General features: G+C 37.8%; 1 protein-coding gene across 2 annotated transcripts in view; it reads right to left on the bottom strand.

Moving 5' to 3' along the window:
- Window positions 1-4,639: 4,639 nt before the first annotated feature.
- Window positions 4,640-15,018, bottom strand: part of CDKL5 (cyclin dependent kinase like 5) — a 132,107-nt gene continuing 121,728 nt past the window's right edge. The window contains exons 15-18 of one of the 2 annotated variants that reach the window (XM_057419697.1): window positions 11,912-12,011; window positions 8,390-8,512; window positions 7,151-7,270; window positions 4,640-5,857 (exon numbers count right to left, since the gene is read on the bottom strand). In XM_057419697.1, coding sequence (XP_057275680.1) covers window positions 5,471-5,857; window positions 7,151-7,270; window positions 8,390-8,512; window positions 11,912-12,011 — 730 coding nt within the window. In that variant the 3' untranslated portion in view covers window positions 4,640-5,470. The remainder of the gene's footprint in view (window positions 5,858-7,150; window positions 7,271-8,389; window positions 8,513-11,911; window positions 12,012-15,018) is intronic. The other variant, XM_057419698.1, reaches the window with a different exon arrangement.

Below are 15,018 nucleotides of genomic sequence, written 5' to 3'. Positions count from 1 at the left end.
GGGAAGACTTGCAAAGCAGTGCAAAGGATGGCATTGGGATTCTAGAGGGAGAGCTCAGATGGCTTGGAGGTTTCAGAATACCAGAAGGCCTATCAAGTTTTTACTACTTGGTTGCTAACAGTACCTAGAGGAAGAATATTTTTATATGTCTCTTTAAAATTGGGAATCAATAGTAAGCTTTGAACAAACAACCAAACCTTGACCACATTCTGCAAGAGAGAGGAGGTAGATTGACTTGCAGAGAAGACAAGAGATGTGTAGAGTCACTCTTACCCTAAGTCACAAATTCTCTGTTCAGACTCTTGGGCCATGTCTTAAGATCCATTTTTGCCCAGCTGCATATTTTGAGTTAAAAGAGCCCAAGAAGCAATCTGGTTTAGTAGAATGAAAGCATCCAAACATAGCAGGGCTGGTCCTCTCACACTTCTCATGCATCTTCCTCTTAGTTTGTCAAAAGCCAGCTTTTGCACCAAACAACTGGCTGTACAGAAGATAACAAATAAGCACTCAAGCAGAACTTGGAGCAAGTAAAATTCAGACCTAATCCTTCAGATTTATCATGCTGTCTCATGCAGCACCTGTTAAGATAGCCCACAGAGAACAGATGACCTACTACAGTTTTTCTCTTCCAGTTTAAAGAGGATTTCCTATAATATTTACTTTGCTTAATTTACATGAAATTTGCTTTGTGACTGCAAGAAAGAAATCTTCAGTTTCAGTACAACATCTGAACCAAGTGATGTGCACGAGCCTTCGTATGCCAGATGAGCCTGAGCATTGATGCACTGCTGCTGTTTGACCCTTTGAAAAGGAGCCAACATCTAGAACTTCTAAGTTGTGTTATATTAAAAAGGTTTATCAAATTGCTCCCTTTTTAACAAAGGCCAGAAGTTAAATGGCTTTTCTCCTCATTCACTGCAAACCCAGTTAATGAATGGTTAATATTATGATACCATTAGAAAGACCTGCTAGGGAAAGGCACCTGTTCTGAAATAGTGGTCTTGATTTGAAGGTCATTTAGAAGTGGTTAAATAGGGCACATCCCCTTTCCAATCACCTTCTGTGACACTCCTATTTCTAATGGTGGGCCTACTTATGTGAACAACAGCCCCAGTGCATGGGTTATGATATAACCTCATTAATTGATGTATTATGTATCCTAGCTGGAATGGGAAAAATAAACATTCATTGCCAACCCCAATTTGCAGTATATTAATATATGGCTATCCTTTTCATACTCTTTGTGTGACTGGGATTCAGATATTCTCCCAGCTCGACTCTGACAGTGTTCAACACATGCAGAATGAATTACAGGCAGGTATTTTTGAAGCATGTCTCACTACCAAGTCATTATAAGACAACAAAAAAAATGAAACTTGAATAAAACCCCCAAATACTTGTAAAGCATGGCTCCCCTCAAAAGTGGCTGGGTTTTGCCCACAGCTGTGCTCTCAGGGCTGTATAATCTGTGTTCTTATTCTTATAAGGGAGGACTACAGCACTGAATTGTTACGAATACATAGCTGCTTCTGGGTGAACATAGGAGTCTACTCAGCCATTAGCCACAGTGGCTTTTGAAGAAAAAAGGAAAGGTTGTTATGTAGCTTTTGACACTGGTAAGATTAATCTGTTAAGAGACCTAACTGCAATGACAAAGAATGGCTAAAAACCTATCACAGGACACTGCTTCTTGACGAACCTCTCCAGCTTAGCTCCTAGAAAAAAGTTGGTATAGCAGAGAGAAGGGTGTCAAGGAAAGGATGACCTGAGGGTGTCTCATATGTTTGGAAGTCTCAGGCCTGCTTTAATGTTGATCTAAAAGAGTGAGTATCTGTAAATAGAGTGGTGTTGGGACCCACACAGTCAGGCGTGTCTGACTAGGTATGAGAAATCAAAGACAGTATCAGTCCCAACCCATGTGGGATGGGGAATGTTTTAGGAAGAAGAGACTGAATCTGGGATCACTGACTTCCTGTTGAGAACTCTGCCCAGTGCTCCATGCTGGCAGCCTCTCAGAGGAGCAGTGAATCTTGGACCGCAATAAATGGAGCAAAAAGTGTTAATTAAACAGCTCTAAGAGATTGTTCTCTGTGGTCAGGTCTGCTGAAAAAAAAAAGTTGTTCTAGTTTAATACATTTACATGGCAGTTTAAAAGGACAGCTTAAACACATATACAATTTCAGTTAAGATGAGCTTAAGGTGCTTCTTTTCAATTAAAAGAGCTCAAGAGCTATAGCAAAAACATATAGACGAGTTTAGGCAGCTTGAGTTCTGCAAAATGACTGGAATTCATTTCTGAAACTTGGTTTCTTTTCTATTCACATCATTAATGATGCCATAAGGCAAAACAGATTGCCAAAAAATAAAATCCAGTTTAACTAAGATACTTTATACTAAGTAGATCTATACAACATGTAGCACAAGACTCACAGACCAGTGAAGAGGAAAGCTCACATTTACAAAATAGTTTGTTCTGTAATTCTCTTCCCCTTTATTGAGCCAGCAAATCTCAGTCGCTATAGTAAGACGCTTTTGGATGCGTTGGCAAAATTACATTAGCAATATTCTAAATATTGGGAAAGTAGACCAGGTTAAAAATATACCATTTATCCCAGTGCCAGCTGGCTGAGCCGCTGGACCTTCTTTCCAACAGAAGGAAGAAAATACTACACACATTCAATACAATTTAGTACTCAACTGAAATCTACCATGGTTTGCTGAATTTGTGAAGAAAATGCAGTATGAAATAGAACAATTTTCTGTAAATATGGGCCACCAAATACTTGAACATTCCTTGGGTCACCCTTGAAGTTTTGCTAACTACTTTAAACAGCTTTATGTACAGTCAGAGATTACCCTCATTTAACTTAATGGGTACTGAGAAAAAAAAAAACAACCTTTGGAAACATTTTTCTTTGCTAGAAATCAGAACAGCCACATACAGCCCAGTACCATCATCCCCAGCATGAAGCTCTTACCAGCAAGCTAAAAAAAGTCTTGCAGAGGCAAAAAGGATACATATCCACAAAGTACAGAAGAATCTAGTCGAAACACTCCCTCAGAGACATTCAAACCATGCTGCTTAGAGCCCCACTCTCAGACAGTGCTTCTGTGAGGATTTCAGTGGCATCAGCCCATTTCAAAGCAGGACTAACAGGACTAACCTAGCTGTGACCAACTGGTGAATCCAAATAAGATTGCTATAATATGCTGCTAAACTCTGGTGGTGATGACTACACCACAGTGTTGTTTTCTGGATGCCCACTGAACTTATAAAAAATGGAATACGCTTTCATGTCTAGTGCATTTATATATGCTATATATATGATATATCACCGCAGTATATATCATATATAGAGAGAATAGAATATATTACATATCTATAGAAAATCACATGCACATTTCTTGCAGGCAACTGACAAAGAAAGAATTCTTATTCTGCAATATTTCAAATTTGGTAGACTGAGTTTTAGCTCTGGACAGACCTAGTGTAAGATCCTTTCATAATGTATTTTCTGACAAAGAGTTTTAGAACAGTGGTGCCGAATTTGCCATGGTTAGAACTTTGGTATGACTTGAGAAGTACCATTTGCATTGCTGTCCAAGTAGGAACATAGTTCTTGCTGCTTGGCTGCTTCTGTTAACTACTATGGCTAAATCACTGAATTTACTTTGGAAAAGACAACATACTGGCAAGTACAAGTGCCTTATGAGGACAATTAGAAAACAAACTACGCTGCAGCGTAATGAGAGAATTGAGCTCATGTGTTTGAAAAGGAAAGATTGTATTGTTCTGACACTACAGGCCTGACTCTCCTCTTATTGCACAAAGTTTAGACTGGCATACTCTGTTGACTCCTGCTGGCTCACCTGTGATTTAGTCTACTGGCAGCAACAGAGGAATCAGGTTGTGTATTTGCTACACTTGACATTCACCCACATAAAGGCAGTTTTAACAATTCTGTACAAGAGACTGGAACCCAAGATCTAGTATTTTGCTGAGACTGGTAACGGAACTGTGTATGGGAATATTTGGATAGTAAGACCCAAGGAGGAATGAAGTCGCATGGCAAGCTTCTTCCTCAGTATCCAAATATCAGATTTGTAGCTTTAAATATATCCTGAAATATAACAAAAGTGCAAGAGTAGTTTAAATTTAAATACAGTGTATACCTTATTAGTTAACAGTTTGCTAAACAAGATGTAAAATACACATATGTGTAAAAGTTTATACTATGATCTGCAGTGCCATGCTATGCGTAAGTGTCAAAGTTTGGCATTTCACTTGCAACTCATGCTATGTTTCTTTGGTTTTCACCCCTGCTGTTAAGTGGAAGAGCACCTGCTTTAGCTTGTAGTCATGGGGCACTTTAGAGAACACTAACATTTGATACTGGGGATCTGTGCTCTTGGTGCAGAAATCCCATTAATATTACTAGGAAAGCTAAGGACACAGGGGAGAACATACCTCATTCAGATTATTGTACAGTTCTGCAGTCTCTTACGTGAGGCCAATACTTTCAACTAAATAGCCCATAATAAAGCTCGGAATCGAATATTTTCTTTTGTTTGTTACCAGTAATGCCTATAATACCGGGCTCCCATAGCTGAGCAAGATTCATACTGTTACAGTCACATGTATATCCACATTCAACTTCCTTTTATTAGAAGTATAATACTGCACTTTATATCACAAATGTATAAAAATATGGCAGATAGTGTCATAACAATACTTTTCTTTTAAATGAATATATTTAAAAAACAGACAGTTATTTTCCATTTATATATATATTTATATATAGAATAAAATACTCCTGATGCAATATATAAATGTTACTGTTAGTTTTTTATAGAAACTACTGTAGCTGTTGCACTGCTTCACAATGTTTCAAACAGCTCAAAATAACTTTACATTATAACATAAAAGATATGATTATAACAGTACGATATTAGGTCATCATAAATAAATATTACAAATCCTATCAAATATGGAAGTTTAAAAAACAAAATTTAAGACATACAGTTTAACTTTAAACCCTTAATAGGGATACACTTTCATCACATAAACCCCACTGTTTTAACTAGGCAGCAAAAAATGTAGTAAGGGCATAGGTCTAGACATGAATGTTTTCACCCTTATAAGTGCCAATACATACCAGAAGTCTCCCAGCTTTCAGACAGAGATGTGCACTAAAGCTGGAATGTAAGTGAGAGAAAACACAAATGCATTTTTCTCCCTGACCGGCACACTCTGCCTGGCATCCAGCGACATTTCTGATGACTGGTAATTCAGAATTCAACTTGTTTCACTGTATAATCCCTGACTCTCACTGTGGTGCCGAACAGCATAGCTCCACATGTACATATTGCACACCTTTATAAAGCTGAAATGCAGTCTTACCATCACCAGAACCACCACCACTCGCCTACGCTCATCTCCCCCTGACCCAGCCTGTTTTCTGGAGTGCAATTACAAGGCTGTCTCTTTTAAATCATTCAGATTTGGCATTCGCGATCGGTTTGTTCGGTTATACGTGTGCCCATTCTGTCCGCTCTTAGAAGGCAGCTGATCTGAGTAGGGAGGCCCATCACTCGCGCCCCTGTTTACTGGGGAGACGTGCCAGGTAGGTTCCAGCTGACTTGGTATCTGCAGCGTTGGCCTGCTTTTCGGCTGAGGCTCTTGTCTCACATTGCTGCTGCCACTGCTGGAGCTTTGACTCATGGGGTGAATTCGCACTTCAGAAAACGCAGCTTTGGCTGGCTGACTTGGTAAGGGCTGGAAGCGAGGCTCAGCAGGGACAGGATGATTTGAAGTGGAGAGGTGTAAGAGCTTTCGAAGAGATTTTAGTGGCTGGGTCTGAAAGACATGGGGAAAAGCACTTGACCACCTGTTCTTCATCACATCATACTTCCTATAGCAAAACTGTCATATCCTAAACTGAACACCTTGAACTTCACAGGACTTCTTCACTTAAATTTGTATTCATTTGGAATTTCATTCCAACCTATGAGTACACACCTGAGAAAATCTCTTCTCATTATGATTCAACCTATTAGCTACCTGAAAAGATGGAACCTTGTCTACATCAGAAAAAAAATGTTGTTCCCTTCAATTATTTTAACCTTGTTTCCTATGAAAACAGAGACATAGTTGCATTACCTGTCCCTCTGTCACTATTCCTGCTATTAACTTTAGAACCTCAGCCACATTTTATAAGCCGCAGATATCAGAAATACAGTTCCTAAAAAATTTGTAAACCTCGGTTAGAGGTTAGAGAGAGTCTTGAGTAATCATCTGCACCGAAATAAGGGCTGGCAGAACTCAGCAGTGGGATATTTTGTTTGCTGGCAGCTGGGTGATAAGCTGCTCTAGTCACTCACAGCTTCTTTAATGGTGAGCAGGTTGAAGGAAAATGGAGGCATGGGGTCACTGAAAAGAGTCTGGGGAAGCCTGAGTATGGGTATACAAACTGGTATGAAAATAACCTTATTAAATTCCACAGCTCACAGAAAAAGTAGCTTCTTCAAACACTGCAGCTGCAATAAACCCTCTTCTTCAGTTTTCCATGTTGTAATGGCAACAGAGCATGGCACTGAAGCTCCCTCTCAAACCATTCCCCCCAAGCTGGCTTTTGAACGGGAGAAAATAAAGTTGCTTTAGTGCACTGCTATGCTCCAATAACGCGGCCTGCTTAAATCACAGTTTGTGCCACCTGAGGCACCGCTGCACCGTAACATGCTCACGATGCTCTGGTGACCCCATCCAGTATCACTGTGTCAAGTAGCAGTGTGCCCTCAGCCTTCACCATAGTTTGCAGAGCTGACTTGAGGGATTTTCTACAGCACTGCATAGCTACCATAGACACAACCTGTAATGTTGCTTGGCTGCAATATAGAAACATAATCAATATTTTGAAAGGCTCAAAGACTGACATAGGGACATTTAGTCTCTCTTCTTTTCCTTGTCATTCATATCTAGATTTTCAAAGAATTATGCAGGACTGCAGGCACACATTTTTTTATATTTAATGAAGGGGGAATAGGAAGGTTGGGAATTAACATCAAATACAATTTTTCTATTCACTGAAAAAAAAAGCTGTCAAGATACCTCAGTGATGTTGAAATACAGGGAATTGAGAATGCTACTTACATGAGGCTGGATTTCTGTCATCTTCTCAGGATGCCAATCTTTCTGCCTGCTGCTCTGGTGATTAGAAGTATGAATGGCTTTCTGTAATGCCAAGAGATCCTGACCATCACTGCTAGGCATCTGCAACAAAATATTAAATACTGGTCTCCTAATATATTCTTAAGTGTAGCTGTAAATCATTTCCCCCAGTTAATTGCAGAACACAAGTGAAGCCCATTACTGCAGCAGAATTGTACTGACCTTTCAATAGTTTTCCCCATAGTAAGAGCAAGTGGCTGTGGAAATCATGCAGATTTGCTATACCCTTAGCCCTTAAAGCATTCACATGCTGTTAGTGTTACTTGCTGTAAGAGAGAGCAATTAAACAAGGCTTCAAAAATAAAATAAAAAAATAAAAAAAGTTGAGCCTCATCTTCATTTAAAAGCATTCCATACTGCAGTTAAGACCATGGCTCAGTTCCATAAATTTGTTCCTGAGTGAAGCAGACCAAAATCTCCCCAAACTGATGTCTGGCTGATTTTGCCATCACAAAACCATGACCTTTTTCTTTTGCATCTTTCCCCTCCTCCACAAACAGCCCAGACTGGAGCAAAAATTGAGAAACTCCCTACTCAAGCTGCAAATCCAACAAAATTTATGGCAGAAGGATAATTTAAAACTTACATGGAGAGTTTGATCTCATACCAAGAATTCTGGGCAAAAAAAGGACAGTTGAAATGTAAGCTTTTTTGATGCAAACTATCTTTTCTCATGAACAATCAGGAAAACCAAAAATACAGCAGAGGCATGAGCTAAAATTTAGTTTTCAGATAATCTGTCATTAATATTTGATGTATTTAATTTATACATAAAGGAGCTGTTTGCATTAAATGGTGTATTTCCAATATAGCTGTAAACCAAGCCAGGTTATTTTTTTTCCTGATTGAAACAGAATAAGACAGTTTAATTTAAAACATACACGATTTCAGAACTATTTTCCTCCTTTAATCTTGGTCCCAGGGTTCATTGTCTCTGGAACTCTGTATTTTCAGTGTATCAAATATGAAAAAAAATAAGAGATTAGGTGCAATCTAGTTCAACAGAACTGCCAATTTTACTTGAATTTATTGAACTGGCCCAAGATACTTAACCGGCATGAAGAGAAAGTGATCCCATGAAAATAAAACACATGCTGCTGTAGTCAGTAAAACAAGTTTACTGGAGCATTTTACAGTGCTACTGTACTTAAAAATTAATACCATGGGTAGAGTGACTACAGGAAGCTTTTTCAAGGAAGAACTATGTTTTAAATTATTCTTTGCATTAAAAAGAGGAAAGAGGGATTTCTTGATGCTTGGATTCTCCCCGTTGGTTGAGTCTGTCTGCAATATAAGATACAAAACCTAAATGCATAGTATTTCAATTCAAGAGATCTGTCCTTACTATATTAATTCTTTTTCTGGGAAATTCTGACAATATATGGTATCAATCCTATAATTTGCTTTGGGAACATACAATAGCGATTGAATGAAAAAAGCATATGGAACAAATTCAAGGAACTCAATGCATATACAGCATGTAAAAAGAGATCAGTACGCCTATTCTTACACCTATGTTTCCTAGGAATGCAGAGTGCATTTCAAAGCCTTTTGGAAATGGCTGATAGGTCTTGTTGACTTTACCAAGCTTTGGATCAAATTCTCTAATTCTGGCCATCATTTTTTACTTATGATAATGACCTAAAGCAGTATGACATCTCTTATTTTTATATAAATAATAAAATAATTATAAATAAATATAAATAAAACAATTACTAACTAAATAACAATAGTAGCACTAACAATAATAGCAATATAATGATTATATGACTAAAGGGACTGGTGGGTGCCCTACCAAAAGCAATGGCTTTTGAACAGCTTTCTCAGCTTCTAGGTTCCATCCAAGTTAATGAAATAGTGTCACTAATTAGTATAGATCGCTTAGGAACTTTATAGTCAGAAGAATTTCCCGTTTCAAGTTCAGTAAAATAAAAAGGAATCAAAGTATCTCTAGGAGAAACACTCACCTATAACCTATTTTTTTCAAAGCAGATAATCTCTTCAGACTTATATCTTACAACATGTGCCAAAATCTGCAAAATGCAGGCTCCTCTGAAGATAGTGCCTGTTGACACTGAGCACAACCCTCATGGATATCAAATTGTTTGGTGGCAGATGACAGGATAACAGAAAAAAACAGTGACTCTAGCAGTCCTCAAAATCTTTTGCTATGTTACTAAAAGACTCCAAACAAAATGAAGGGAAGAAGGGATAAGAATAGCTCAGCAAAAACAATATTGCAAAGAATTCCCAAAGGAGGAAGTAACAATTATTATCCCATGAGGAACTGCACCTGGAGAACTCTAGGGAGAATGATTAACAAAAACTACTGCAGGAGGTAATGTCAGGATTTGGGATCAGTTCTGGGCTATTAGAGGTTTTGAGAATTACATTATTAAGAAGATGCCTTCAATCCAATTTCATGTATCTTTTACAGCTCTCAGAATCACCAGCAAAATGAGACTTGCCAAAGGAGATCAGAAATAAATTCTAGCTAGCTATGATGCGCTTTTCAGTACTTTGACAGTTCTCAGACCCACTTTATTTTTTGCTGCAGAAAGCCGTGTCAAATGTCATACTTCTAGGAGTCTAAGAATTACAAACTTCAGAAAAATCTTCAGTAGTTACAAGCTATCTGTTGGATTTTTAACATGAATTCATAGCAAACATTAGCCATGTAGATGAAAAGCCAATATTACAGTGCTGCTACTACTGAAGTCAAACTTGGTGCTGAACTTAAGGTAGTAATTTTTGTTTGTGATAGAAGATCCTAACAAACACCCCAATTTTTGTGAGGTAGAGTTCCTCAACTAACACATGAAGAAGAACAAAGAAGAGTTTCTGAACCAGAACCTTTTACGCACATCACTGGATACAGTCTATCCCTAGACACTGTCCCATTAAACAGCTTCAAGCAGAAACGAAAAGAGGTTTTTCAGTCTCTGTTAGGTCAAAAAATCAAGTTGATGGCAGCAAGTTTCTAGCTGAGGATGGAAGAATTTTATTACTATCTTATTTCACTAATTTATTCATCTTTCTGTAAGATACTAGCCCTAACTGGCCAACATAATTTTTCCTTATGCAAAACCTCTCTCCCTCCCTCTCCCTCTCTTCTTCAGATTAAGAAAAAACAGGAATAAGGATTATATAGAAATCTGTCCTGCGCTATAACCAGTGAGAGTTTCAGTTTTGTGTGATGGCTTTAGTTTTAGTGATAGTTTTTAGTGATTCCCTTTAGCTTTAGATAAATGTACTTGTGATTAAAATGTTTTGGAAAGTGCCGGATTTTGAGATGCAACACTACCCAATCTGTATTTCCTTCACACAGTTTAATCTGGAAACAGTTTGACACACCATGTATCAGCTGGGCTTTTGAAGTGTTCCCTGCCATCCCAACTGAATGGCTGGGATCAGAGCAGACTAAAACAGTGAAAATTTAACTTTTTTTTTTTAATTTTTTCTTTTTTAAGGTATCACTGGAACCAATGGCCTTGGTGTGCTTTCCTTTCATGGACATTTTGACATCAAGTAATGCCAGAGTTACAATCTAGGTGTTTTGCTTAGTTGGGTAATGCAGATGATCATATTTGAACTGCATACCAGTATCAGGATGAACAAGTTCAGAAGGCAAGGTAGGTGCCACTGCTCTAAAACTTGCCCATAAGGAAGGCAAGCTGCATTTTTGAGTGGAGTTACTATGCACATGTTCCATACAAGAGCCTGATAATCACTCCTCTCTCACAATTTTCAATAGGTCAGCCCTCCACCAACACCCACCAGAGTCATGCCACCTCACTCTGTGACAGTAGGTATTTTGATTTAGTTACCCCCTTTTGTTAGGAGTGAGTGTGATTTACTCCATTCTGAGTACCTTCAAAACTGTAACTGCAGTTACACTTACGGAAACATTGCATCCTCATGTAAATGAAATTTTAAATGATTTACTGTTTCCAGGACTGTAATTTGAGGATGAGATGTTTAGGTTACTTCAGTTCTTAGGGAGACATAAAACTTCGTGAAATGTTAACACAACACTGCTCTGCTCTCCAATAAAAGAAAGACCTTTCTTTCTCCCCCAAAACTAGATGAAAATGTAGAAACATATAAAAGACACCAAAGGCTTATACCAAATAGCAAAAGCCACAATCCATTCCCCCCCAAAATCATGAAACATTAAGAATGGTTAAGATGTATCTTCCTTATTCCAGCCATGGGGTACAGCAGGAAGATGGAGGCTGTTATCAAGACACTGCCATGAAAAAGACTAGAAAGAATTTTCATTTATAACTGTTTGATCTCCTCCCAATGGGTATCTAAAATTATTCAAGCTCTGGGGACACATGATACTGCATTTGTTATTCTTGGAATGGTATCACCATATCCTGCAAAAGAATTTACCACAACATCAGCTTTAAACTTGCATCAAAAATGGCTCTCGAAGACTCTGAATGTAAACAAAGATGCACTGGACTAGTAGGTGAAGAAATATTTGAAAAAGGCACTCTTAAATAAACCCTTAACAGTAAAAGAATTTGATTTTCATATAGTGAAGAGACAAAATAAAAGAACGAATAGATACATGTGGGTATGGTCGTAAATAATACAAAGGTACTGTACTAATCTAGTATATTAAAATGATACAACTGATAAACATATTTTCTGTTAGAAACACTGTATACTTACAGTTTGAGATTTCTTCTTTTTCTTTTTTATTGCCCTGAAAAACCCCTGCTTTTCTTTCTCCTTGAGCTCTGAGTGACTGTTAAGGTTTTCAGGACTTTTCCTAAACATGAAACAAGGTATCGTAAGAGATATTTTATTTTGATATCATGCAAATTCTGTGTAATAATGAGATCTGAAGCCAAAGAATGCAAAGTATTGATTAAACAAAAAGATTCTTAAAGTTTTAGCATTCACTGGCTCAAGGGTTACTATAAAAATACTGGATAGTCTTATTAGATGGGATAGGAGGAACACGGTGTTAGGAAAAATTATTAGCTTAAACCAGTGAATAGTTATATAGGGAAAGGGAAAGCATGCATGTCTTTTTTTTTAATATATATACACATAAACCCCAGAATTTAATATACAAAGAAAAATATCACACACAAGGTCTTTTAGAAAACTGAAAATTGTATCTGAGAGAACATACAAATAGTGATGAGGGATAAAAGCACAGGTCCAGTTTATCTACTGCTTGTTGGAGGGCCAGGAGTTGCAAAGTTCACAAGAGACCCAATTTCAACTGAACTTCCTGACCTTTGCTGACATGGTTCCAAATTTATCACTGGGGAAGCTGGGGATCTACTGTTGTTCACTTCAACTTAAAAACTTAAGTTAGTTTGTTATGTGTGGGTGAGACAGTGCTGGGAAAAAAAGATGACCCGAAAGTGGAACAGGTGACTTGCCTGAAGACTGAATTTGCACTTTTTAGCTTATCTACAGGGCTGAATTAACTGCAGCTGATAAATAATACGTTACTTTAAGTATACACAGTAAACGTACCGGTATGGGTTAAAAAGATTATTTTTGCAGAACACTTGATATAACAAGTCTTACAAGTGTTGAATGCAGTTGTAGTGTAAAATAGTTTGAAAATTGGAAATGGTGCAGGAAAGCACCACAAAAATCATTTCAGAGGCAAAACTCTACAAGAGTGAGAGATTTCTATCTCTCTAGTATGTTAAAAAACACAGCCAAACCAGCCCCAATATTTCATTTCATTGATTGCGGCGCAGAAGTACTTATCCATGAAGAAATTACAGAATACTAGAAGATCTTTAAAGTAAAGGGCAAAGACAAAGACATAACAAGGACAAGCAGGTGGATGATGAAGCCATAGAAGTTGCATTAGAAACAAGGCACTGATTTTAACAAATAAGAATCATTAACCAGCGAAACAGACTCTTCAGTGAAGAAGTGGATTTCCATCTTTGACATTTTAGATCAGGACCTCATACTCTTCTGAGACACACATTACTCAGGTATGCTACCAGGCCTGGACCCTAGAGAACGTGTGACATTTAATGGGAACTAACATACAGAAAATCATACTGGGTGATTTAATAATAGAAAATCTAAAGGAAAGCCACAGTTCCAAGGGCTCAGGATGACAAACAGAAGCAGCTTGTCTTGGAGTAACTGTAATGTAGCAACACTTAGCTGTCTCCTATAGTTATAGCTTCTAATTCTGGCTTTCAATGCTATGCTATCAGCTGGTGATTCAGCTGCTACTACATGCCAAGCTGACATTTTTTTCTAAGCAAATGTGAAACATAATTGGGGTAGGAATCACTGGAGTCCTCATCGATAAGAATATCTTCACTCTGATAGGTGGTTTAATCAGTTCTTCAGTTTCTACACAAAAGCACCTTGAGCTTGAAATGCTACCTGGTTCTAAATATAAATGCATGCTATGTTTAACACTGTAATGAAGTGCAATTGTTGAGTAAAAGAATAGGCTTAGAGGAAAGATGCATAGGCAGAGAGAACGGTGGAAATTTCCCTAATTCAGATTTTTTTAAATTTACATCGAGATCCAGGAAACACATTCAGGTGCACAACATTGATTTAACATGGAAGTTGCAACACTACTGGAAAAATCTCTAGTTTAATATAATTATTAGATTTATAACACATACTTCAAATATACTGGATTGCTAAGGATTCCTGTTTCTGTCATGTTCCTGTATTTGGTACCACTGTGTAGGCAGCAGTACAGCAGTCCTGTATTAGTTACTTAAAGCACCAAGACTATTGACAGCTTTACAGACTCAGTGAACTCACAAGACTGACTTAACACAGACAAAACACCAAGTTATTTACTAAATGTTTTTTACTTAATTTGTTACAAAAGCTGGAGGACAGCATGCATCCCAAGTATTCTGCTTGTCTTCTGAAAGTCATGTGAACGGGGCTGAGAATCTTCTGAGCCTTTCCCCAAAGCTGCTGTGCATCCACATCTGCAAACAAGCCCTAAACCACAGCCCCAGTGCAAATTACCAACCCAGTGACTATGTTGTCCACTGAAGAATCAGTGTCAGATCATGAGGAAGTCCTCTTTGCTTACTCTAAACTGTTCTTTAAAATTTTTGTATGTCTTGCTATGGACTTTCTGTTCCAAAGCCTATTCCAAAATGGAGACACTATATTTTTAAAGGTGAAGTAATCTTCAGAATACAGCTTGAGGACAATTTTTGCCATACTTTCAGACAGAGATTCACTCAAGTGTGATTCTTTCCTTTGGCCTGCTGAACCTGGGTGAGAAAACTGCTTCCTACAGCAGATGAGCAGAGAGGAGAGAAGTAAAATTCTGGATCATCATATCCTCTAATGACTACTGTGACCAGAGGAGGAAAACAAGGGGCTGAGAACTCTGCTCAGTTTCAGTAGGTGCTTACCCAAAAGCCAGTATTTTTACACCAACTGGTTTATGTCATTACCTCCTATGACTCATATTGCAGTACAGTTGTCTGAAAAAACACTGACCTTGAAAAGCAACTGCTTCAAAACATATGCTCATTATGTGAAGAGAGTGAACATATATAGCATTATAGCAGGAAGCTTCAACACCAGGATTTTGTACTGAGTAAAAATAGAGCAGAACATTTTGATTGATGAGATGAAACACTGGGATATTTTAAGCATCCCAAAAGATGATTTTCACACAATGGACAGTATAGGAAAAAAATTAGGATTATCAGGAAAAAATCTGTGTGATTGAATCACTCAACACTAAACCCTTACAATATAACTGCAAGCAAATTGTCACATCAGAATCTGTTACATGC

Source organism: Pezoporus wallicus, unplaced genomic scaffold, assembly GCF_028554395.1.
Source record: "Pezoporus wallicus isolate ANWC-B61680 ecotype Strahan unplaced genomic scaffold, APGP_CSIRO_Pwel_v1 contig_5767, whole genome shotgun sequence".
Lineage (NCBI taxonomy): Eukaryota > Metazoa > Chordata > Aves > Psittaciformes > Psittacidae > Pezoporus > Pezoporus wallicus.
This window is presented reverse-complemented; position numbering and strand designations above follow the sequence as displayed.